This window comes from Emydura macquarii, unplaced genomic scaffold (genome assembly GCF_026122565.2).
Source record: "Emydura macquarii macquarii isolate MOO-44397 ecotype Brisbane River unplaced genomic scaffold, CSIRO-AGI_Emac_v2 contig_1253, whole genome shotgun sequence".
Taxonomy (NCBI): Eukaryota; Metazoa; Chordata; order Testudines; family Chelidae; genus Emydura; species Emydura macquarii.
The window spans coordinates 948,056-973,921 of NW_027131390.1; the positions used below are offsets into that span (position 1 = coordinate 948,056).

The 25,866-nt window shown below is 54.1% G+C and overlaps 1 protein-coding gene across 7 annotated transcripts in view; it reads right to left on the bottom strand.

Moving 5' to 3' along the window:
* The window catches only part of DLG3 (discs large MAGUK scaffold protein 3), a 186,803-nt gene that overhangs the window by 43,457 nt on the left and 117,480 nt on the right, over positions 1 to 25,866 (bottom strand). For 5 of the 7 annotated variants that reach the window (XM_067547973.1, XM_067547972.1, XM_067547978.1 and 2 more), the window contains 2 exons: positions 19,699 to 19,855; positions 16,618 to 16,720 (listed from right to left, as the gene is read on the bottom strand). In XM_067547973.1, the coding sequence (XP_067404074.1) occupies positions 16,618 to 16,720; positions 19,699 to 19,855 (260 nt within the window). Of the gene's footprint in view, positions 1 to 12,089; positions 12,109 to 12,594; positions 12,732 to 16,617; positions 16,721 to 19,698; positions 19,856 to 25,866 lie in introns of those variants that run through there. The other 2 variants (XM_067547977.1, XM_067547976.1) reach the window with 2 other exon arrangements.

A 25,866-nucleotide genomic window follows, 5' to 3' on the forward strand; every position in this document is an offset into this window, starting at 1 on the left:
GTGGCCATGTCGACTCTCTCAGACATACCAATATCAGACCGTCTGTACTCACCGGAGACACATGCCTACCCCATTGTAATCTCATGGATTCTGTCAGAATGGTTCAACCGCATCTTTACTGAGCAGCGCTCTTCACCCCGAGGTAGCTACGGGAATTCTGTCAGCTATGTACTGCGTATGTTCTTGTTAAACCAGCAGCACAGCCACCCTTCGATGCAAGTCAGGGCTCAGAGAGGTTGTTAGCACAGAGCTAAGTTCACAGCAGAGGCTCACAGAATTTCACTGAGCTGTGTATGGGCCAACCGTGTCAGCACAGCCAGTGGCGTACCGTGAGTCTCCGGCGCCCAGGGGCCAAGCCTGCATTTGTGCCGCTCGCCCCCACCCCCCAGCTGCCCCAGGGAGGGGGCGTCTGTACTTGTGTGGGGGGGGCACAAATGCAGGCTTGCCTCTGCCACCCTCCCGTTCCCGCACTTACCCGCCACGCAGCACCCGCCTCTCCTGCTCTAGTGCCGTAGCTCGGTGCCAGCTCAGACGGGGGTGGCCACACAACCCCGGCCTGGGGGGGCTGCATGTGCCGGACCTTCATGACACCTGGCGGGGGGCACAGGAGCAGCCGGCCCTCAGAGCCTCCTGTGCCACCCGCCTGTCGTGAAGGGCCAGGCCAGCCCGGCACCCCCGCAGGCCAGTGCCCGGGAGCTATCCCCCCTTAGGTACGCCATTGGGCACAGCCCCACTGAAGGCAATGGGGCTCTGCACAGAGTTCGGTGCCAGATCAGGGCCTACGTCCACACACAACTTTGCCCACGAGTACGTTGCAGAGGTCTGATCTGCTGTACATAACAGCAGTCTCTGCACCACTTCTTCACAACGCTTTCCTGGACGGACTGCCTGGCGTACAGAACCAAGACCCGGACAGCAACGGACAGCAAAGCGGTACAAGAAACGCGTGTTCTGCTGCATCTGAACAACAGCGTGACACAAACAATTCCAGGGCACAAAGGGGGACTCTTGGCATCCCTGACCCGCGCAGCCACAGCGTCCACCACAAAAAGTCATTCCAAGAACCGCCAGTGAGGCTAGAAAGAGTCGGAGCTAGCGATGCACAGGACAGGCCTCTGCTGCCCTGCAAGCCACCCAAAGCTACCGGAGACACGTCCACGTCCACGCCCTGTCCGGCAGTTCCAGACTGCCAGTGGCCGGCGCTGCCTGCAGAAAGACTGCTCCTTCCTCGTAGCAGCACCACAGGTTAAAAAGCAGGGCTTTGTCCTGTGCCCCGGGGACTTCATACCCTTTGATGGGAGCCAGCCACGGCTCCCGCCCACCCCTTCAGTACACTTCCACTAGGCAGACAACGTACCCGCAGGTGCAGAGCCGCCTTCCTCAGCTGCACACCACAACCTCACTGTGAGTGCACTGCACACGCACAGCAGGCAATGGCCAAGGCTCCTAGTTTAATCACATCAAACCCAGGCAGCATCAGGGCCGCTCGCCCTCAGTGAGGACTGGTTTCCTGCCACTCGCTTTCCACCCCCAGCCATTCTGGCCGTAGAGATGTTCAAAAGAAGGTCAGAAGGACTTTTATAAAGCCAAGGAAGTCAATCCCTCCCCGGCCATGCATCCCACGCCCCAGCAGCTAAACGCCCCGGCGAGTGTCCATTCCGGCCACTGAAAGAGGTGGAAAAAACAGGATGTGACCACGTAACCAAAGCCAGCCCCACACCACGTACACACAAACGGAGCACGTTAAAACTGTACAGGCAATGTCCACTTGGCATTACTCACCTTTTGAGTGTTGTCTTTGCACCCTGAGCAGTGTTCTTCTCACAGTTTGTATGCAATCGCCTAGGCTTTTTTAAAGAGTTAATTATGTGCATCTGTAACAACCTCCCCAACATGCATCAGCAGCAGGGTTGGAATGCTGAGCCTCCAGCACTGACTGCTACCACTGCAGAAGGGACAATGGGCTTCCATGAGCTAGTTAGTGGGGAGCCTGAGCTGGCTCTCTCTTCTCTGGTGGGGGAGTTACAAGAGCTCCTTCCCCATCTGCTGCCCCCAGAAATGGAACTTCGGCTGCTGGGTCTGACTTGCCCCTCCGCAGCCCCAGCTCGCTACAGGTGGCCGGAAAGCTCCAAGATATCTCCCGCCCAGTAAGTCAGCCCAAGGCCAGGCTGATGATGGTCCAGTTCAGTTATTCTGACACCGTCTTCCTAAGGAACACAGAAGAGAGGCGGACATGGCAATTCGTAACACTCTGCCACAGCAAAAGCCAAACAGAATTTCATGGGACAGAGAAAAGCCGTTTCTCCAGACAGAGGGCACTCCCTCCCACACATCAGAGGCCAACTGCAAACAATGCAGGTGTGAGAACAGCTCAGAGAAAAGGTCACGAGAATCTTTTATGACGTAATGTGTCAGGCACCTAAGCACAGGAGCTGCTACCAAAGTCTCCTGCAATACTTGGCGGTGTAGTCCAGCCTACGTTTTACCCATACAGCTATTCTGGTTAGGGAAGTGACTTTTTTAGGCGGGTGGTTTTACCGGTAATAGCCCCAGTGTGCGTATACCAGTCCAGTTTGTTCCCACACAGGAAGGGGTCTAAGACCACATCTACACAAAACGTTAGGTCAACCCGGCTATGCTGCTCAGGGTATGAAAAATCCACTCCCCGGATCAATGTAGATAAGCTGACCTAACCCCTGGGGCAGACACCACGAAGTGGATGGAAGAATTCTTCCGTCCGCCTAGCTACTACCTCTGGGGAGGTGGATTAACTACAGCAACAGGAAACCGTCCCACTCCTCCCCCCCCCACACATCGCCGTGGTGTGTGTCTAAAGCGGAGCACTATAGCAGCACCACTGCAGCATTGCTAGTGAAAACAGCCTCAGCTATGGCATACAAGGCTCCTTTATACCTGTTCATCTGGGTCCAGATTAGGCGGCTGCATGGCTAATATACCAGCAGACAGAATGGCAAAATTTAGACAAACTGGTGAGAAGTGGGGCAGGATTATGCCCTCCATTGTACAGACACAGAAAAAAGGCACCGGTGGAAGTTGCTTGTCCAATATTGCATAGGCAGCCTGTGACGTAAGCAGCTTTACAAGGCAGGAGTTCCTGGCTCCCTGTCCCGTGCTCAGCCCCCCACTCTCCTGCAGCACGAGCAGTTAACGGTCTTTATTCTAACCCATTTTCGGACCGATGCCGTAGCACTGGCAGCTGACTTCAACAGAAGCTGAACACACAGGACTTGTCTCCATGGGGAAGTTACAGCAGAATAGCTCCTTGTGGGAACAAACTCATTCCAGAATACGAGCGCCCACACGGGTCGTTAGCGCCTCCACAACAGCAGAGTCACACTGGAGAAGTGATGCTCACTGGGTTCATTACAGAGTATCACATAAAAAACAGGTCATGGAAAGGCAGGTCCCCAGCACCCCATGCGGTACGCTAACAAGAGGCCAGGATAGCCATTTGCTGTGAGAATATTCAAACGAAATCCATCACCTGCTTTTTAATCAAGAAGTTGATTTTTTGTCAATTTATCTTCAAGTTGAAGAGCCACATACAGGCACCACACAGCCCACAGGGAAATGACAACGTAGTCATTTTTGTTTACGGTTACTCAAATCTAAGGGGACACTTTCTGGTTTTGCCCTCAGAGGGTGAAGCAGTTTGGGGCCCCGCCGCTGCCTTGTTACAGAAGTGGAACAAGTCATCATTGAGTTTCCCGGGACCGTAGGTGCCTGTCTGTCCCTTCGGCGATGCTAACAAGCAGCCGCTGTGATCCAGACCCTTCCCTACATCCAGCTGCAGCAGTGTTTCTAATGACAGGGCAGACGAAGACCCCGAGACCCAGCACGTACTGCCCAGGTCTGTAATAGGCTAGAACATTACCTGGGGGTGACATGTGGCTTCCTGCTCCAGGATCACCATCAGATCTCCCCTCTGCTTCGCTCAGCCTGGCCATCGTTTGCAGTAGCCAGACGAACGCGGCATCTCCCCATTTCAGAAAAGCAGCACCCTGCACATACCCCAAGCACTTCACGAGGCCACAGCTGTCCAGTCTCCCACGTCACTAGAGGCAGGAGCCCAGCTCCCTGCCTTTCCCACAGGCTCTGTCTGAGATGATCAGGGACCCCGCACCCTGGTCAGGACACGAACCCTCTCTGCCTGCTGACCAATCAACCTAATTCCTAACACAGAAGACGGCTTGGTTTAGGACACAAACAGCCGGAAAGGGGCGGGAGCAGGGGCAGATTTAACATTAACTAGCAGCAGGATCAGCACAGAACAGCTCGGGAGCCGGGATGCAGTGGGGACTGCCCCAGCTCCCAACTCCCTCCCTCTCTGCTGCTGCCAGCCTGTTAACCATTAGCCAGAGCAAAGGCCAAGGCGCTACACAACCTCCTTGTCAGCGCTGTGCAGATCCAGCCCTAGCGCTGACTAGACCAGTGTTTGCTCAGGGGACCCAACAATGACCTGGCTCTGCAGCTCCCTAGGTTGGCTCTGGAAAGAGCCCCGGTTACCAAGGGGCTCTGGGCCTGCACCCCAACCTGCCAGTCGGCACTTCCTTTCTCTACAAGGCCCTGCATTCCTGACAGGTGCGCTCCCTCACCCCCATTCACAACACCACTGCCTGGCCCCCCAGAGTCGCCAGGGACCAAAAGCCTCACAGCTGAGCAGGGGCGAAACAGAGCCCAGAGGCAGCTGGGGGCAGTCACTGGTTTGGAGTGGGAGGGAGCCAGACACACGAGCAAGGGGGGCCCTACAATCTCTGCAGCCATCCCCATCCAGCAATGCTGATTTTATTTTGAGCAGTTAGCTTAAAGTAGCGCATACTGAGCCCCGCGAGGGGTCCTGATCTCCAGCCTGCCACTCCGCAGCCTGGGAGGGAACGGCTGGGCAGGAGTTCCCACTTTGCCGGACGCACTCAGCAAGCCCTGCAGTAGCGGAGTCCTCTGAGAATGGATGCAAAGTGGTCAGGGTGGAGGACCGCTCTGTAAGTAAGAACACACCAGGCAGGAGCAAAGGGAACGGGAGAAGAACTGAGAAGAGAGGCCAGCCCAGGAAGGAATGGGTGGCTGGCCAGCAAGTCAAGGCCTGGTAGGAGGAGCAGCCAACTAGAGCAAGGAATAAGGGCTTTGGTCCCATTGCAAGCAAGACGCAGTGTGCCCCAGCGGCATGCCCTGGCGGGAAGGGCACAGGATGCAATTTATGGAGTCCATGTGCTCTGGGACCCAGCTTCACTTGGTGAGTTATTGGCTGATAATCTCTTGGGACTTTGCTCACTGGCTAGGTAGCTGTCTTCCCTCTGAACTGGGGAAAGAGACCTGCCCAGTGCCTGGGAGCGGAGAGAGATGCTATTCACTCGAAGTGCTACGTGGAAAGCTAGCTCCCAGCGCAGTAGGGAGGAGCGGGAGCGTTAGTGGGGCTCCCCTTCCATTCCATGCTCCCATGCCGGCTGTTACAGAACACACAACTAGTCTGACAAAATGGTAACAGGCAGTGCATTACACTGTCACTGCTGTAAATAACGTCTCACTGCGGATCTTAGACAGGGAGCCGGGGGCACTAAGCCCTGCTTAAGGGGCGGGGGGAGGGGTGTTATCGTTTCTACTTAGCACCTTGGAAAAGAAAAACCCCTGCCCGCTCGCAGCCATTCCTTACGCAGCCCAGGGTGACTGACACGAACATACATGCCACACTGCATGTTGCCGTGTCTCTGAGTAGAGATACGTCCCTTGAGCACATACGGCAATGCTACGGCCCCACTCCCAGCTTGGCGAAATCTCTACGCTCTGAATTCTTTCCACAGAAAGCCTGAAAGGATTAAAACTCCCCAGATATTGCTGTATGAGGATTAGAAATCCATTGGGCTATTGTCTGCAGCTCTGCCTCTCCACCCCCACAGTGGAATAATGAGCCTCGATGTTAATGGCCTTAGCTACAATTCCATGTGGGCTAACGTTTATTGTGATCCTAGCAGCGTTTTCCTACTGGACTGCTGTTTCTATGGTAAATGCATTGAGTGAGCAAAGCCAAAACACAGCAAAGCAGCTAGGCTAATCCACCAGCCCCAGGTAAAGCAACCCCCGGGACACAACCGCCATCCCCCAGTGCCAGAGCTGCGGCTGAAGCAGAACTTGCCAGGAGTCCCATAAGTGTCAAGAGCAGGTCCAGGATCTCTCATACCCTGTGGGTTGTGATGATTTAGTACAGATCAGCTAAGATCAGGGACTGGGATTGCCTGCCTAACTTCTGGGATTAAGTCAGATCTTCACAGCTGTTTGCCTAGTTTCCTGCAGTTCAGCTGCAGGTTGCACAGAACTGCTGGAAAGCGACTCCCTGCACTGAGCAGCAAAGTCCTGCACTTCAACCTGAGCAAGTGACTGGGCCCGGAATCTCCCTCCCACTATGTATCACTTCATGAGGAACACGCAGCGTGTGAACTGCAGGTCTCTGGCCAAATAAAACAGGACTCTCTCTAGGATTTCAGCACCTGTGACACTGGGCGCTTAGCTGGTGAGACTAGATTACACACACATTGACCAGATTACAACCCAGGCTTCTCCACTGAATCCCAAAGGCACATGCCATCGAACAGCTGGGACTCATGCTCTCTAGGCCCTTTCACAGGCATTAGCTAGTGTCCACAAGAAGAAACCTCCAACTCTGCTTTACAGGACACCAGGAAACAGTGAAAAGGGAGCAAGTGAAAGCCATCGAGGAGGCATGTGAGAAAAGAGAAGGGGAGTCCTCAGTAAGGCTACAATAAAAACTGGAAAGGAGCCACTCCTGAAGATACAAGGAGCCCTGAACGTGGGAGTTGTGCTCAGAGCCAACCAACATCCCATAAGACCCAAGATCCAGTGGGCAAGGAAGTGGCTGTGAATCATACCACTGTCTCAGAATTCAAAGGGATCCATAACGACTATTTCTAGCAGGAAGTGCTGCCCAGGACAGATGAACCTCAGCAGGACACAGGCTGGCTGCATCCACCAGTAAAGCCAGCCAAGGGACAGCGCACTCTCAGGAGAGGTGGGAAGATGCACGGAGCACACTGCCACAGCCTCAGACTCCGTGGAACAGGTCTGTATGTTCCGGGACCATCCATATGCAGCCTCATTGAAGGGGAAGAAAGGGAGCAGCTCCTGTAACTGCCCATTGCTTTCACTTAGGGAATCTGCTGCCTGTAACTTGCCTTGTGCTAAAGTTAAGGTCCATGATTTTTTTCAGCTTTAAAAGTGACTTGTTTTATTGCTGTTACTTTCTCTCCCTTTGAACTTCGAGGTTAAGCCATGAATCTCTCCTGACTGCATCCAGTATGGACCTCTGGCACGGACTGCCCTCTTTGTTTAGAGGAGGGGGGCTAAGGCATGGTGCTGAGAAATGCCATGTGACTTTCTAAAAATCACTGTGCTTGCTCCCTGGTTTCCCTTTCCCTTCTGAAGTCGGCTGCAGGAAGTCACCACACTAACGTTCCTACATTTTTAAATGACAGGAGCGCTGGCTTGGGCCACGTGCCTGACTCGAACCGCTTCATGGAAATTCATGGCGTTGCCAAAAGCCTGCCTTTTGTGCCCATGGAAAGCAAAGTTGACAGGAAGGGAGACAAACATCAAAGGGCTTTTTTACAATTGCAACACGGAAGTGGCTTTTTCTTTTAGCAGACTTGAGGTAACTTCCAAAGGCTTTGCACCAGGCCAGCATCTCTATGCATAGGTGCTCAGAAGACAGAAGTAATTGTGTTTGCCTCAATATGATTTTATCTTTCACCTCTGTTTGTTTGGGGTGGCGAGAAGCAGACACAGTCCTGGCACTAAAAAGATACACAAGTTCTGCGATTTGGGCAATTGACCAAATGTCAATACTAACCCAGAACTGTCAGGGGGTCTGAGCTCTGGTACTCAGCAGCACTAAACGGGGTGCACTCATTTACCACAGCCCCGGACAAGCTCCCCAAACCTCTCCTGCAATCACATGGGGCTTGGAGGGGATAAGCTTGCAGAACCTGTATCTCTGCAGATAAGGGTTAGTTTCTGACAGTTCCTTCCTATGGGCATTCATTGCCAGGCTCTGAACAGGGACAGTTCATATACACTGCTTTCTGAATGCCTGTGTCTCACATCCATGCCCATTACAGTCACGGGTTCACATCTGCTCCTTGGTTTGCATTCCCTTTTCTTTCCACCGAAGCCGAGACCATTGGTGCGATCAGTGCCTTTCTCAATGGGTTCTCCTTCTCTAGGATTGTTCTTGGGGTCCCATTCTTTTGAGCTCTCGGTCTATTGCCTGTAATGCTGACCTGGGATTTCTCTGAATGTCTGGACATGTTATTTTGCATTTCCTTATAATTCACTGCCATTCCGAAAAGGAGGCATTGGGATACTCACTACACCTGCCTATCCAGGCCTAGCAGCTTACTGCTCTTCGCTGTCATTTGATGCCTCCTCACTGATAAAGCCCCACTTGCTCAAGAAGCAACAGATTCCACAAGCTTCCAAAGGATGTCCTCCCGGCACCTCCACGGGTTAAAGAGGGCCTCAATGCCTCAGAAAGCCGGGCCTTTCGCTTTTGGTTTTCGTTCTAGGCAGCACCCGCCTACGTTGGAGTGAAAGCAGCAAAGCACAGGCAGGTCCTGACCTGAGGGAAGTGCATGGGTCATGGAGCCATCCACAGCTGGCTGTCTTGCCTCAGGAGTCTAGGGCTCTGCTCCCCTCTTCAATACCTACCATTCTTCTAAAGGCACCAGTGCTTTTCTCCATGAGCACAACAGGTCATTCTAATGGGCTTGATGCATGTGTGTGCCTGAGGCCATCATATTATGACACGACACGTAACATACAGCACATGAAGGCCGTGGGCTACAAACCCCAACAACATTTTAGCCATGTGAACAGCTGCTTATTTTAACATCTCACTCTGCCTTTTTCTACATTTAAGAAATGCTCAGCCCACACCTGCTTGTTTCTTTGCCAAATCTCACTTTGCTAACTGAACCTGAAATACAGGCACACAAAGTGCTTCCTGAAACGCCATCCCACACCACACTCTGGGACGCACAAGGTGCTCCGCTCCCGGGAGAGCCTTTGTACCTCCCTCCACTGATGGGCTTCGTATCAGGGGGAGATGAAACAGCATGTGAAGGGATCATGTGAACATTTCCCCCAACACAACTGCCTTGAATGGCAGAGTAGGGACAGAAGAGGTCCAGGGAAAGGCAACAAAGACAATCAACAGGCTGGGAAGCCTGCCATATGAAAAGGAATAGTTTAGAGAAGACAAAAAATCAGAGGTGACATGACAGAAAAGTATAGATGAATGGTACAGAGAGTGGAGACTGGATGCTCCTATGACACCCTTAATACAAAAAGAAGGGCACAAGGAAAGCAAAGGGAACAAATGTAAAACTGGTAAGAAAATCCGTACCTTACAGCCACAACACATGGAACTAACTGCCACAAAATATCATGGCGGCCAAAGCTCAGTAGGATCATGAGCCATCTGTATGGCTAGTGAGGACATTCAGTTACGAGCACCCTGGACAGGATGGTCCCTGGAACTGACATAGCGCCGCTGTCCTTATTCCTTCCAGTGGCTCAGCAGATAGCTAACAACTGCCCTTCCCAGCGATATGCAAAGGAAGATCTCAGAATCTGATTGTTCCTTTTTCCAGGGACACTTTGGATTCATCACCTTGCCAAATACCTACCATTCAGCCTGGCACAGGCAGCACCGCTTGGCCGCTAACACCTTTGTAAGGGGATTAAAGGCAAATCTGTTAGTTTTTAAAACGATGATTAATTAGCATCTTTTAAAGAGAGACTCCTACCTGCTCACGCCTCACAGGGATCCAGTCCCTGAGCACAGACCTCCAGTCCCTTTTGGACTTTTCAGAACCAACTACCTTCAAATGGAAAACTGCTTATTAATCCAGTGAGAGATTCCCCCTCCACCCATCCCAAGTAATCCCCCTGTGGCTGTAGCCTGGGGAGAAACAACCTAGCTCCCGCATGCACAGCAACAGCTTATTTCAGTGGGTTGTAAAAGCTGCTACCAGACTAGTACATTACTAAGTAGGGATGAGAGCTACATACTTCACAGGGTCAGCGCGTCCTCTCCCATGCCCAGTCTCCTGGGCAGTCAGCAAGCTTTGCCGTTCCACATGATCTCACTGCCAGCTGCTCCTCAGCACCACAGAGACGTTATATTTACCGCTCCCATCACAGAAACAAGACATCTGCACCCCCACTCAGTCTCCCTGACAAACTCCGCTTCCAGGAAACAGAGGAGCCAACAGGGACTATTATAAACCCAGACATTCAGGAGCCAAGGATCGACTCCTCAGCAGCACTCAGGTGCCAGATTTCACCAAGCAGCACCAGCTGTGGCACCAGAGTGTATGCCTCCATCACTGCCATAGACATGCCAGCACCTGCTGCAGAGACAGGAAGAGCCCGTGTCTCAGAAACGGTGGCTCTGGGTATATCCCAGATACCAGAAGAGCCCACTAAAGAACAACAACTATTCAAGGTGTTTGTAAAGCCCGTTACCTTCTCACCCTCTTTCAAAGAGATCCTGAGTATCACAAGGGGCACCTTCAGCCCAGTAACTGCCTGTAAGAGTCAGAAGAGCTAATGTCACGTAACCATCCCCTCGCCCCACGCTCAGGAGAGAGACCGCACACCAAACACCAAGAGTTCAGAAACTCTCTCAGCATACCAAAAAGTTTCTGGCAGGTTCCAAGACAGGCCCAATAGAGAGTGGGACACAGTGAAATCTACCTGGGCCTTGTCTTCACTAGCATTTCACAGCGAGACAGCAATCATGAGTCAGGTGGCTCTTTTTACAGCCAGGGGCTTCTTTTAGGCAGTGAAGACATAGTCTAAACTGAAAGAGTTAAAGCCTCTGCACACCCCAGCCTACAACACAACCAGCGAAAGCACCTTTGGCTTGGGCTAGGTCTGAAACTTTTGCCAGTACTGTCATTTCATGGCGTGGGGTTTTTTATGACATTTCTGTATTTGGCACAATTATTCCAGACACAGGTCTACTAACAACGTAGACTTCTATTGGTAGCTTATTTTGTTTGGGTAACCAGGAGAAGCTCTACTGGCAAAAGCATTCTTTTGCTGGTACAAACTATGTCTATTCACTGATGGTAGTTCATTTTTTTAGCAGACTCTAGACTTTAGGACTAGCCTACACTTGAAAGTTAATTCAGATCAAAGTAGGGTGTGAATTTAAAGTGCAATAGCAATTCCTGAATTCCAGAACAAGTGTCCACATATGGCATTATGAATGCCTTATTCTGGTTTAATTTAATCCAGTGGATTAAGCTAAACTGAAACAAGGAACTTTTATTGTGGAATAAAAATGCCCACACATGGAGCTATTCCTGAATACCTCATGTGCAGACAAGGCTTTAGTCAGCATCATGTTAACCTAATTGAAAAGCCCTCTTAAAATAACTCAAGCGGGCCAACACGATTGAAAACCATCTTTCTGCCATTCAAGACATGGACGAAAGGATCATCTACACCAGAATTTTAACTTAGTTTAACGAACGGAGCCTTCCAGGTCAAGAAGAATGTTGAAACATTTCAGAAAAGAACTACAAAGAGGATTCGAGGACTGAAAAACCTGCCTTACAAACAGACACTAAAGAAGTTCAGTCTATTTAGTTTAACAAAGAGGCTGTTAAGAGGGGACTTGATCACAGCCCGCAAATACCTACGTGGGGGGATTTCTGATAAGCAGAAGATGCTTTAAGGTAACAGACAATGGCAGAAAAAGATCCAAAGGTGGAAGATGAAGCTAAATGTAAATTTGTAACACTAAAGGAAGTTAACTATTGGATCAACTCACCTTGGGATGAGGTATGTTCTCGATCACTTGACATTTATTTTTAACTCAAACTTGGATGTCTTTCTAAAAGATACGGTCCAACTCAACCAGAAGTTGAGGGCCTGACACAGAAATCACTGGGTGAAAGGCTGTGGCCTGCGTTACCCAGAAAATCAGGCTAGACATGCACAACGGCCCCTCGCACCCTGAAACCCGTCTAGACCTGTGAGGAACAGTTCACCTCCCGAAGGAATGCTGTGGGACATCCAGGCTAGCAATCCTGTCAGCCAGCTGAGCCTCGATCAACCGGCGACCGACTCCGGTGTAGACACCGCCCCGCCTGGCAGCACCGCGCAGCGCTCTGACTGCGGGCCCGTGGGCAGGCAAGCGGTGCCCGTGCCGAGCCGAGCCGAGCCGAGCCGAGCCCAGCAGCTGGAGGAGGAAGGGTACAGAGGGCCAGGTGCAGCCAGCTGGAGCGGGCTGATGTGGGGTGCGGGGCAGGGGCCCGGGGTGAAGGGGGCGGGGGGGGGGACTGGGCGGAGTCGGGACGGGGACGCTGGGGGGGGTCCCTGATCTCAGCCCCCCGGCGGTGAGGGGGGCTGGGTGGAACAGGGATAGAGGCGCGGGGGGGCCCCGGGCCGAGCCCCCCCCCGGGGCTGAAGGGGGGGCTGGGTGGATAGGGGAGGGGCCGAGCCCCTCGGGGGGGTGGGGGGAGGAAGGGCCGGGCCGGGCCCCGCCCCTCTCACCTAGCACGGCGGCTCACAGGCGGCCCCGCTCGCCATGGCAGCCCGGCCCGTCCCGGCTCCCGTCCCGCTCCCAGCGCCGGCCCGGCCCGGCCCCGGACACACAAAGCCGCACGGGCGCGAGGCGGAGGCTCCGCCCCCCAAACCAGCTTCGCTCCAATCAGCATCCGCTCGCTCCCTCAGTCGCCGCCTCCCTCCCCAGGCCCCGCCCCCTCGCGATCGGCCTATCACCGACGTCTCATTTACATGCCCCGCCCCGCCCCGCTCGCTCCGCGGCCCCGGGCTGTGGGAGGTGCCTCGCTAGACGGGCCGCGCCCCTCCCCCCCGTGCCGGCCGCCCGGCGATGACTGACAGACGGAGCCCCGCCCCCCGCGCAGCCCGAGCGCCCCGCCCCCTCCTCTGGCTCGGCCCGGCCCGGCCCGGCTCCCGGGGGGCTGCAGGCCCCAGCCGGCCACGGGCGCGACTCGGCGCAGCGAGAGCGGGGGGGGCCCGGCCCGGCCCGGCCCGGCCCCCAGCCCAGCCCAGCCCGCGGCCGCTCCGGGACACGCGTGTTCACACGCGGCCTCGCCCCGCCGTAGCTCCGGTGCCGGGCTGGGCACGGGCTCGCCGCCCCGCGGGCAGGATGCCGGAGCTCGGGCAGGGCAGGGCAGGGCAGGGCTGGCCCGGCACGGCCCGGCCCGGCCCGGCTCAGGGCGGACTGTCCCCGTCCCACGGCAGGGCAGGGCAGGGCAGGGCAGGGCTGGTCCGTGGGTCGCGGGTCGTTAGTGCAAGTCCCGTCTAGTGCCCGGCAGCACAACTCCGTGGTGACACGAGAAACGTCCCTGCGGTGTGTAAAACCGCCGCCGCCAACCGGCCGCTGGCCCTGGGAGAGGGGGCGTTCGGTACGTCTACACGGCAGCTGGGAACCGGACTGACTCCGGCCAGCCAGGCTCCAGCCAGTGTGCTACACACAGCACTGCGGGCACTGGCCAGGCAGGCAGAGGGGCCGGGCAGCCCCCGCTGCAGTGGCCACGCTGCTAGTTTTAGCGGCTAGCTCCAGCCGCACACCCCCAGTCTCTACCCCGCTGGGAGGCTCACTCCCGGGGGCAGTGTAGACATACTCAGATCGGCCCGCTGGGACTCTGGGATTACACTGGCTGTAAATGAGAAGGATTCTGAATTTCCCCTCCGTGCTCTAGTTTCAGTCTTAGTCTGCTCCATGGCCCCTGGCTTCACGTGTCAGGAGCTGTGCAAAGAGGTTTTAACAACACATGAAGTCCTGCTAATTTGTGGGGATTCTGGTTTATGCTGGGCAGGATGAGGGGCCCAGCTGTATTTCAGGCCAGTGAGCCCTGCTGACATGGAGAGAAGACGTTACCAAGAGCCAATCTACTTGCAGTATTAAACACCTGCATCTCATTCAAAAATACCGGACTACTGCCTCGGGACTCGACTGGGCCAAATATAACAAGGGATGGGAAAGCAGCTGAGTCTCTTTTACATGTTCTATCTACATTCTTATCCCATGCCTGTGGCCCGTGGGTCTGACTGTGGGTGTCAGCAAGGAACATGTAGCCTATCAGTAAAGCATTTCCAGATGCAGTTTAGATGAAAGATGTAACTTCAGAATAAAGCTGTGTTTTATATCGATGGCACCTGTCATCTTGAGGAGCAACCTCTCTGCTAGTCCATTCCTGGGATCTCCTCCCCACAACTCTGTTGTTGAAGCACCCCAGTCCCAGCCCTCAGCCTCCTGAATCCTGGGGCTTTCAGCCAGCTCTGCCCATGTGCCTTGGTTCTGACCGACAGCCCCCAGCTCATCTAGTCTCAACACAACTCAGTTTTGACCTATGAACCCCAGTTACCATTTGCTCCCTAACATTTCTGTCAATGCTCTTGGCCTCTTCTTCAACAATAGCTAAACATTAGCTGCCCTCTGCATCTCTTCACTTATTCTTACGTTTCAGAACAAGGGATGCAAAACTTCCAAAGAGCAGCGCAGCGCTTTAGATTAGCAGAGCCACCCATTCCTCTCCCTCTCCCTCTCCCTCTCCTACCAACAAAAAGCAGAGCTTCACAAAAGGCTCAGAGAAGGATGGTCTTTGTTCCAGTTTTTGTGCTATCTCTAAATAGACAGAATCTTTGTCCCATGCACCCAAGGCTGCAGATTCCTGGATATGGACATGGGACTTAGGATACAGCAAGTGCACGTCCCCTTGTGGGTATGTCAGACGTGGTGTGTGTCAGTCTTTGCCCCTGAGGCTGGTAGTGTTAATGACCCTGACTGGCTGGCCTGGGATGCTTAGGAATTCAGACCACTCAGATCTCTGCTGCATTTGCCCCTCCACCAGCAGGAGGCACCTGCATTTTCCAGCAGCTGAGAACGGACACTCCTCAGCTCTTTTCCAAATGATGGAACACTGTCTCCAGCTTTGTGAGACAGGTGGGTGTGCAAATGTGTGAGCAGGGATCATCTGCAGCAGGATGCCTTCTGAGAACAAGAACCCCTCTTTTCTCTACATGCAGTAAGGGTGGAGCTAAGAAAGCTCCCGGAAAGTCTCTGTTAGTATAAAAATAGAGCCTCAATCTTCTCTGCCTGTCAAGTGCCAGACCACATCTTTTACCAGCCAACTGCGCCAGTCTGCCACTGCGGCCTCCTTCCTCACCATGTAGGGAGTGTCCTGAAAGGCGAGACCCAAGTGCACTCCCTGCTACAGGAGGTGAGCCCGTCCTTCGCAGCTCCTGTGCCTGAAAGATGATCAGGCCTGACTGTTTGGACCATTTGGATCAGCACCATCTTTAGGGACACAGGTTCTGGGAGCCAACCATGCACACAGGTGGATACAAAATACGTATCCGCATTCGATCTGCGATCCGCAAAAATGATCGGCGGCTGTACAGCGGATATCCTGAGGTTTGCAGGGCTGCCCTCACTGCTCGAACGTTTATTTGAGGAGGGAACCAGGTCTCCCCACAGGTGCCCCCTTGGCCGGTCACTAACATTGGTCTAGCTGGTCACTGAAGGAACCTGGAAATTCTTTGCACATTGTAAATAGTCTGTGAGCTACTATCAAGCTGAAGTCTGAGGGAATCAGAAAGATACATGATGTGAGAGTCCTTGTCTAGCCTGGGACCATTGGCACGTCATTGTCTCCTGAGGACACCTTAAGGAGAGGCCAGGGGTATCATTAAACCCATCATCGGCAGTATAGTCTAAGCTGGCACCCAGTGACTGCTGCATCACCCTGCCCAGGGGTAATATCCTGGGCCCATTGTTCTGGGCCAGCCACACCGATTTGCAGTTGGGCTTACAGGCAGTTTTGGAGGCAAGGCCAGTCTTGACGTAAGGCATTTGCACCAGGATCTGCCAGCTCCAAGTGGATGGCACACCAAGAGGTGCTGGGGCGATGGGCGCGCCAAGCAGCACCGAGGCAACATAAACACCACGTGTGTCCAGCAATGGTGGACACTCTCCAGTTGCACTTGGGATGGAGACTGGGTCTCCATCTCTGCATACAGGATGACAGGAAGCTGCAAACCCAAATGACCTCAGCTGAACCATGTCACCAGTCAGATGTGCTGGCAAGGGACACAGTCTGTCCGGTCGCTATCCACAGTCCAGGCCTGACCATCGAAACGTGGAGAAACAAACTTCCCAGACTCCTTTAAAGCCAGGAATGTCTGCAGAAATCACCACCAGGCATAGCTGCAAATGCTTCCAATTCCACAGCTGGAGAAAGAAGGAGGGACTGCTGCAATGTCAATGCAAGGAGGGGCATGTGCTTCCTGCTAGAGATGGGCCAATGGCGCGACCCTGACTAGGCCCCGCCCAGCGAGGGCGCGGGGAACGATTTCAGCTGAAGAGCCTTTAGATGTACCTTCCAATCTCACCTACAATAGCAAGGGCGACCTATGCACAGCGAAATGCTGCAAACGAAGCACGATGCAATGACAGGGGGCCCTTGATCTGACATGAAGGGAGTGCTGGGACCAGCGAGTAAAGGAGGGGGCCCCAGAGTCAAGCCATACAGGGGGCGTCAGACCTACCTTCAGGTCTGTACTGGGCGATGATGGTCACGGTCTGCCCTGCCCGCTTCAGAGCTGCTGCTGCCTGCTCATGAGTTGCATTCCGGAGATTTACACCATTTACCTGACCGAAAACAAACAAGGGAACCAGATTAGTTATTGATCGTCCCAGCCGGCAGCTGAGTGCTACACTGCCTGGAACTGCCCTCAGTGCACCAGCTGAGACCTCCCCCCTTGCTCTCAGATCGAGTCTGCTCCATATAACTTCCCCTCAATTCCACCCATTCTCTGAAATGCCCCTGCCTATGTCCTGCTCAGAAGCTCCTTTCCAAGAATGCTCCCCTTAGCTAATGTCCCCCTGAGATACTAAGTCAGCGATCTAACTGTTGATCAATGACCAAGTGCCTGCTCTGAACTTCTGCAATGCCCCTAGAAATCCCACATTTATACACTGACCCCAGGCTCCAGTCCCAGCCAGCCACACAACTGCAGATCTCTCTCTGCACGCTGCAGTTTGATATGCACTGATAGTTGAGAATAGTGCAAAGGAAAGATGGCTTCCCTCACCCCCTGAATAGCCAGGGGAAGGTGCTCACTTCTTCAGTCAGGGATTCTGCTGCCTCTTCCTACATATGCCCCCATTTTCCCTGGCCTGCCCGCTGGGGAATGGAAGGAAATCTGTGAGGGAGTTGCCAGCTCTGATGATAAAGGTGACAGTTGTGAGAGTGGACATTCCTCTGTCTGTGCCGGTGGGATGTGTCCAGACAGGTTCTGGATTGACTGAGCCTGCAGCAGTTGAAACTCAATTGATGGCCACCCCTACAAATTCTGGGTTAACTTGCAGTGACTGCTGCACCTCCAGCTGTGTGTGTGTGGACGCAAAACGCAGTTCAGTCGACTGAGGGGGGTGACAGTTTCTCCCATGCAGGTCAGGCCTATGTCTCCAGTGTAACAGTAACAAAATCCCATGGGTTAGAGACAAAGGGGTTTTCCCATCACTAAGGCCTTATCTATCTGGAAAAGATTTACTGGTTCTACTGATCTAGTTATACAGGCCCCCTCTGTGGACGCTTACTCCAGTATCAGAGTGGCCTTCTTAAACCTCTTCCCAAGCCCCATAAGCTACATTTGAAAAGTGTCTCTTATACCTGTATACGTGTGTCCACATGGACAGGGTGGGATGCACCTGTCTAACTAGATCAGTTGGAATTCACACGCTTGCTCAGACCGGGGAACCTGTCCTGTGTAGACAAGGGCTAACACCCCAAACCAGGCCGAGTCAGAGCAGCAGCAGATCAGAATGATACATAGCCATTGCCGGAGGCAAACAGGAGAGCATGACAAATAGTTCCTAGTGTAACTACGCACACACTGACCCCCTCTAAAACGGCTCTAGACACACTCACAGAGTCTCTCACAGCGACTAGAGTCCTTTTTCACCCAAATGATTCAGAGCCCTCACCCCACCCCACGCGCTGTCCAGGAAGGGACACCAGCCCTCCTGCCCAGAGCAGTTCTCCCCACACAGTGCCTGCCCCAGAGACAGTGCAAACTAGTTCATTCCGTGCCAAACTCTCGGCTGCACCAGGGTATCTTTTAGGCTCAAGCTAAGCTCTCAACTGGACCTGATCGGTTACCCCATTAGCATAAATGCCTCTGGATCTGGCACGCCTGGGTTCCAAGCCCCAGCCACACTAGAGAACTATTTCGAGCTAGGGGAGCGGAGGCAAGGGCTGTCTGTGCAAGCTCCCTTACTTACGGGTCTGCCCAGGCACCTCCTGCTAGTCCCATCCTGGACTACTAGCCATGCCTCTGCAGTCCTGACCTGCTGTTTCAGCCCTGGGCCAGATACTGTTGTTTTATGACATGAACAAAGGTACACTGGAGATTTCATTCGAAACTGATTTCCCTTGGGAGCCCCCCTGAGTTTGACCCGGGGTCTCTAGAAGCGCAGTCGTGGAGCCATGGGCTAGCTATCTGAGTACACACCCCGGCTCCCCAGTGGGCTTGTGCTCTAGGGGTGGCCCGTGTCACCACACCTACACTGCTGTTGTTGCCTGCACTAGCCAGGTGACAGCTAGCATGGGTACGCCTCCCCACATTACAATCACCCCTTCACTTGCCCTGTAGACATGCCCCGCCCCGGAGAGAATCATCCCCCTTTTAAGCATTGTGGCAAACTGTGCTTGTGCCCGAGGGTTCAGCTGTAATTCCTAGACTCCGCCTCTCCCTCTCTGGGCTTGCAAAAGCCTGGACAGTGGAGCCTGGAACAGGGCCCAGCCGGAGGATGGGGAATTTGAACCTTGCTCCACAGTGTTCGCTGCTGCTCAGGTTTGGAAGTCACATCTGTGGGACGGCCCCTGTGACATAAGGTGGGGTCGACTGGTGGGGATCTTCAAACCCCCAGGGAAAGGGAGAAACTCCAAGCCCCAGATCTGCTCTTGCATCATATGCACAGAATCAGTGCAGGGGCCAAACAGAGATGGAACGGACCCTGCCAGGCCAGGCCAGGCCAAACCCAGAACCCCCTACAGAATCTCATCCAAAGGTTGCTGAAAGGATGGATTCTAGGCAGCATCCACACCGGGCTACCCTGAGCACACGGTGCTACTGCCCGTTTGCACCTGTGGACTCCTCACTCTTGGAGGGAAGGAATCTGGGTTTTGTTGGACAAACGGATCCATTTCATACTGCAAAGCTGCCAGTGCAGACTCAGGGCTGGTGGAAGTAACCCAGCCATGTCTGTGACTGGGAACTGCAGCATACTGCACACAATGCTGTTCTAACTCAGCCGCTGGGGCGCTAACAGCATGCCCTGATATCCAGGCCTTGCGGTCCCAGCTCTGCCTAGGCAGCCTCACTTTGCTGTGTAAAGAGTCAGTGAATTTGTGTCTGAACTGCTGAGAACTAAATTCTAACGAAGGACTCAAAAGACAAGGAGAACAAATGAACTGCGGGACCCCAGGGGACAGGTGCTCTATAACTGCCAGCGACAGGGGAGACAGACTGCTAGACCTCATGCAGCTATCACAGCCAGAGCAGCTTCCGGCACTGAGCCCTGCAGCTGGTCAAGGCCTCTCTCTGCAGCACGACGGGACTCACCGACAAGATGCGGTCTCCTCTCCGCAGCTCTCCACTGAGGTCAGCAGGGCCTCCAGCCAGGATAAAGGAGACGAAGATCCCCTCTCCATCCTCTCCCCCGACGATGTTGAAGCCCAGTCCTGTGGAGCCTTTGTGCAGGATGATTTTCCGGGGCTCTCTACGTGAACAGACATCAGACATTTAGAGAAAGGAGGGCACAACTGCCAACAAAGTCAACTGCCGGGCCCTGGGATCGGGTGTTTTCCAGCTGTGCAGAAAGAAGGAAGGCCACTGAGCACAGCAGGCTGAGCATTTCCTGACACACCTGGAAGTCGACCCTGCACCCAAGCTCAGCCTCTTACGACTCATCAGCCAGCAATGAGGAGGCTGACAAATCACAGAGCAGGTGCTGGGAGTTGCACCATCCAACAGGCTGCAGCCAGGGCTCCCGTCAGTCACAGGATCTGGGCCAAGGGCTGGAGGCGTCTGGAGCTCAGCAGCCAGCTGAACAGGCTCTGTGCACAGGAAAGGAGCTGGGGAAGGGAAGGACTGACTCTAGAGACTGCAAAGGGGCTCCTGAAATGCTGCAGCCGGTGCAGTATGCCAGCAGGCTAAGGCTGCCCGGCAGTGAGCTGGGAGGCAGGTATGCGTCAGCCAGACTGCCACCCGAGGGGTAACCGAAGAGCACTGACTGGCAAACCCCACTCCTCGTCAACGTAATGGGTTTACAAATCATTTGAGAGCCTCCTCGCGATGCACTCTGGAACATCTCGCGGTGCTATCGAACGCTAACACACACGATGAACGTTATCCAGGCTTGTATCGAGGTGCGGACTGTACAGGCCATATACACACAGACAAGTGAACGGATTAACACAGACACTGGTGTCAAGCAAGGGTGCCTGGCCAGTGCCTTCACTGTGAGAAGAAGCGTAGACAAATGGCTCAGAACCACACAGGGGAAGATGTAGATTTTGGGATGACACAGCTCTTCTAAGTGACACGTCAACTGACGGGTGAGCAAAGACCAAAGACTGTGTCTGGCATCACAAAAAGAGACGGGATTAACAACGAATTATGAAAAAACAAATCGAACAAGAGCCCCAGCAGTCAGCAGCCTCCCTCTACAAGGCAAGGCAAGCATGAAGCGAATCAATTCACAAACCTTGGCAGTAACACGCAAGCTACTGGGAATGTCCCGAAGGCAATGATGTCACAAATTGGCACGGCAGCAGCTCTATTTACCATCTTAGGGACGATTTGGCCGTTGAAAATCTAACTCACAGACCGAACTACAAATCTTGAACCCGAGCGCTATTTCCATCGGAACATATGGATGTGAAAGCTGGAAATCCACCAAAGGGACCGACAGACGTTTAAGTGGCTTAGAGAACAAAGGCCTCAGGAAAATACTAACCATGAAGTGAAACACATTTATAAGAAAACGCTGAGATTCATCAGAGTTTAACAACACTTCATCTCTACATTTATCCATAAAAGACGTTGGAAATACCCGGGACGTGTGTTAAGAATGAGGCCAGAGTGTCTGCAGTGGAGGAACATGTACAAGGGACAGACTCTGCCGGACACTACTCAGAGAGCTAAACTGTATGGGATTTAACAGCCCTGAGGACATGCAAGAGCAGCCCGGCTAGGCAGGGGAGTGGAACCCTCTTCATGCCCTACGTCAAGTTCGGGGTGCAGGAAGGGTTCACATTCAGATTCCGTTGGCTGAACTGGCCTCTGTGCACGGAGGAAAGGAGTTGGGGCAGGGAAGGACTTCGACTCTGGGGCTACAATGGAGCTCCAGAAAAGCTGCAGCCTGGTCAAGAGCTGCCAGGCTGCAGGGAAGTCTTTTCCATGAGCCTCACTGGACATGAATGTGAGGTGTGTGGGAGGTTTCCACCCCTTCCCTGCCACGCACATCCTGGCAGCAGGATTTACAGCGAGGGACACGTGCAGTAAGCCCAGAGCCTGGGCCCCTCATCCACAGCCTTCTCATGCTGGGGGAAGGTTCCAGGCAGTGAGCTCATGTGACAAGAGGGAGAGCGAGAGAAATAAAGACGGACGTGTAGGATGTCCAAGGAGGGCTTAGCCCCAGGCCTGCGGAGGCGCCATCTTGCGGAGGGACTTGTGGATGCGTATGAGGAAAGATCGCAAGAGCTAAATCTGTTGAGCTCAATTAAATGAAGCCTAAATGGGGAGGGCATGAAAGGAGTCTGCAGCATGTGGTCCTCAGGGAGGCACCGGGCGAGGTGAGGGGGTGGTACGAGGAGGAAGAGTATGAAATAAGGAAAAACCAAGGCAGAGTATCAAGCCAGACGCCAACAGGGAACAAGATCCGGCTGTGGAATTGGGGCGGAAGTCCCACCACTCACAACACTAGGCTAGTAAATGTCCAACAGAAACCAACCCTGCCCTGGCCCCTACGAGATGGACTAGATGGGACCAAACAGATCTGCACCCCTCTGGACCTGACTTCATAGGCTGCCCTCCTCAACCCTGAGAGCTGCCATCTCTGTGGCTCATGGCATCAGCCGGTAAACAGGCTGCTGCAGGGAAGGGGCCAGGCTGTCTCGGGGTCTCGCGGGCCTTGTGCTCTGGGACCCTAGGAGCCCTCAGACAGAGAAGACAGCAGCTTGTTTGGCTGCAGCATCTAAACCACTGTGTCCAGCCCGGAGCATTTAGTCTCCTGCTTCCAGAATCTGGCATGTGTAACTGCCAGTGCACCAGAGTCGTGCTGACAGACAGACAGACCCCACTGCACCAGTGCAGGGAGGGGCGGCTTCAGAGAAGTAAACGTCAGTGCACCGCTCTGCCGACCACTGCTCAAAACCACAGACACCTCATTCAGGACAGTGGGGGCTCACGTTCCCCCAGCAGCCGCGCCTCTCTCCAGTTCCATGTCTGCGTTACAGCCGGCTGATGTTAACGGGGCTACACACGCCCTTCTGCCCTTCACCACAAGCACCTTCACCCCGAGGCTAGACTGAGGCGTGGCACAAAGAGAAATGCCAGGAACTGGGCGATCGAAAGCTGTGAATAGCTAGTACTTGTCAGCCAGTTCCAGTCTCATCCGGCCGGGCCCAGCACCCAGAAACCTCTCCCAGACACTCCTCACTGCCTGGACAATGGGCCCTCTCGCCTTCCCTGCAGCGGAGCAGACTAAGTAGCATTACAGCACAATACCTTCGGTCCCATTTCTTCCTGTGGCCTGGCTGCTGCCAGGAGGGAAAGATAGATGGGGATCCTCCACAGGACATGGATGATGAGACATTCACCGTGAACATTGCTGAGCTGCCCGTTCTGCCTGCTGTTTCCTCGCCTGGTTCTTGTTCCCCAGTTGGGACGCATGTGAGGAGCAGGAATGTTCTGAATGCTCTCAGCCCCTGCTCTGTTTATCTCTGCCTTCTCTCTCCTGCGCCTGCTGCAGGATGCTCCTCTCCTGAACCCGCACTCAGCTTTTGTATGGAAACACTGACCGACACAGACTTCAGCACCTCGTTCACTGTCTTAGACCTCATGGACTTAACCCATTCCTGCCTCCCAGGCAAAGCCAGTGCCATCCAAACCCAGGTGCTGAACAAAGGACACGCGGACATACTGGGAATAGTCTCAAATAACAGATCCTGGCTTGTCTCAACCCCTCCAGCCAGCACAGACTGTCGGCCCGCAGTAGCACCTTTCCCTAGAACACAGAAGAACAATCCCATCAATATGCCAGTCAAAGCCTACGGTGCGTCAAGGGTGTGATTTGTCAAACATGCAACTGCAACTGGGGCCAAATCTGCATGCAGCAACGGAGGGCAGGTACGCTGCGCACTGGTACAGGCACAGACACCCGACTGATGTCAGCCATCGGCTGGACCAGCAGCTGCTGGCTGCTCGCTGACCACGCTGCGCACAGTCATCTAGGGGGCAAACAAGAGCGTTCTGACATCCGCCGCTGAGGGAGCATGGCACGGTCTGTCCAGGCAGATCAGGAAACCAGGCAACAGAATTCTCTCTTCTGCCTTAGCAAACAGCTGTCTGCACAGACAGGGAATCCTACACCCCCCCCACAAAGACAATAACCTGCATGAGAAGAGACCCTCAGATTCAAGTGATCGTTTTCAGAGCCGAATGCTCTCAGAACGTCTGACGAAAGAGTCTCAGCTGCCAACTGCAAAACGCCTCTCTACCAATTCCTACTCGAAACAAGCAAGCTCAGGACCTCCTCCCCTTGACTGGTAACTGGGGCGGTGGTGGGGCTGCGGAGGAAGATGAGGGGTGCTGCTCTCGCCATGCTACGTTTGTGTAGGCTGTGCAATTTCCGGGTGGAAATTCAGAGCTGACTGTGGGGGAGCGCGTTGGTACAGAGAAGCAGAGTGCTGACTGCACTGCTGGGGGGAAGTGGGGGACAGCTGAAGATGGTGATGGAGAGTTGGGCAGAGCACATGGAAGATGCTATTCCAATGGTAAGCAGAGTTCTCATAAACAAGGGCCTGCCTGAGTAAAAGCTGTCAGCCACCCAACGACTGAGTTTTCAACGGATTTCTCTCTCTCTAGCTTCCACTTTGAACACTGGGTTTGTCTGGTAACAAGGAACTGAAGTGCCTGTGCAGAGGCCTTGTCTTTAGCAGCGTCTCACCTGGCAGCCTGAGACCAAGAGCTTCTCCCCTGAGTCCCTGGGCAGGACCGTGGTTTTCCCAGGCACTCTCCAGCCAGCACTGGCTCGGCTGTCCACTTCCGTGAGAAAGGCCTGGCCAGAGTCAGGCAGAGCGAGAACCATGGCAACGCTGCAGGGCTGGAGCGAACAGCTGTGCTGAACCTTGACAAGGGAGCAGAGCGCCAGGGAGTTGGCCCCGTGGGTTGATACAGAAGAACGGAGAACAGGGGAGTGCCTAAAACGTACTAACGGCTCCAGCTTGACGACAGGCAGAAGTTGTTTAGTACGTATTCTGTCTGGTTTGGAGGTTTTGCTGAGGGACTCCAGGGAGAATCCCTGGGAGCTGCTGCTCTGGAAGAAGAGTGAGACAGAAGAGGAGTCCAGATGTATTGGAAGATGTTATGCTGATTACCCTTATTTTGTTGGACATCATTTGTTTGGGACATTGATACCCCAGAAGGGGTGAAACTATACTGGGGCCTGGCCAGAGGGCCAAGTCTTCACCCGATCAGGACACTGAAATCCCGAGGAAGAGCGTGAGGGAGAGTTGCTGAAATGCCAGGCCATGCCATGAGGTGGTACTCTGGGGTGATGAATCTGTGACAGGCAGATAATGTGGAATCCCGAGTCCGGCCCCGCTTGCCCTGGGCTCACCAGGCTAGGGAGGCTGCAGAGACCATGGAGCGTCTCTTGCAACTGCAGAACTTTTGGGAAGGACACTTCGTTGTTAGCTTCTTAGCTCCTGGCACAGCCAGGGCCTCTGCTGCATGGAGGCTGGAATGAGACAGCACCGAGATCATGGTCACTTCTGTTCAATCAGGATTGAGCCCAAGCATCGGGGCGGGGGTAGGCCAGTGCCCAGTCCTGCACTAGCCCTGCACGGCTGCAGACTCTGTGTCCTTCTTGCCCATCGTCTCTCTCTGGACTGTCTATACCAGGTTGGGAATCAAGGTAAGGAACAGGTTTAAATTTGGCCTGGGCTGCCAGTGTTTAAACCCCGTGTCAGACTAGACAGGACACAATAGGTGAGACTTGCAGTGTTCTGACAGGGCATGGCCCGTCCCCACTGTCTGGCCAGATCAGGGAAGCACCTTTAACTCTGCTTCCCTAGCCGTGCTGGAATCGCTCCGTGGATGATTCGCGGGTCTGCCTGCATTTCCTCTCCCTTTCCCTCTTGGCTCTGGAAGCCACATCTGAAATGTCTGCCTGCCGCAATGGATGGCATCTGCCTAATGTAAACGCTTTGTCCCCGCAGAGGTGCGAGCACAGAGTGATCTCAGCAAAGCGCTATGGAGACATCGCATGGCAGGCAGCATGGGCCCCTGGAGGGGTGATTTGGCCAAGAGCCAACAGGATCCCACCACCAAAAGGGCCCATTGCTCACTCCTAGCTGTCATACATGGAGGGGTGATCTCCCTTCAGGATACCTGTGATACGACCCGTGCCCAGGGCTGCCAACTGATAATGCCAAGGTCAGGGCAGGCTGCAAAAGGAGAGCAGATTCTCCCCACGCTGGTGGGTGACACTGAAGCCCGGCTTCC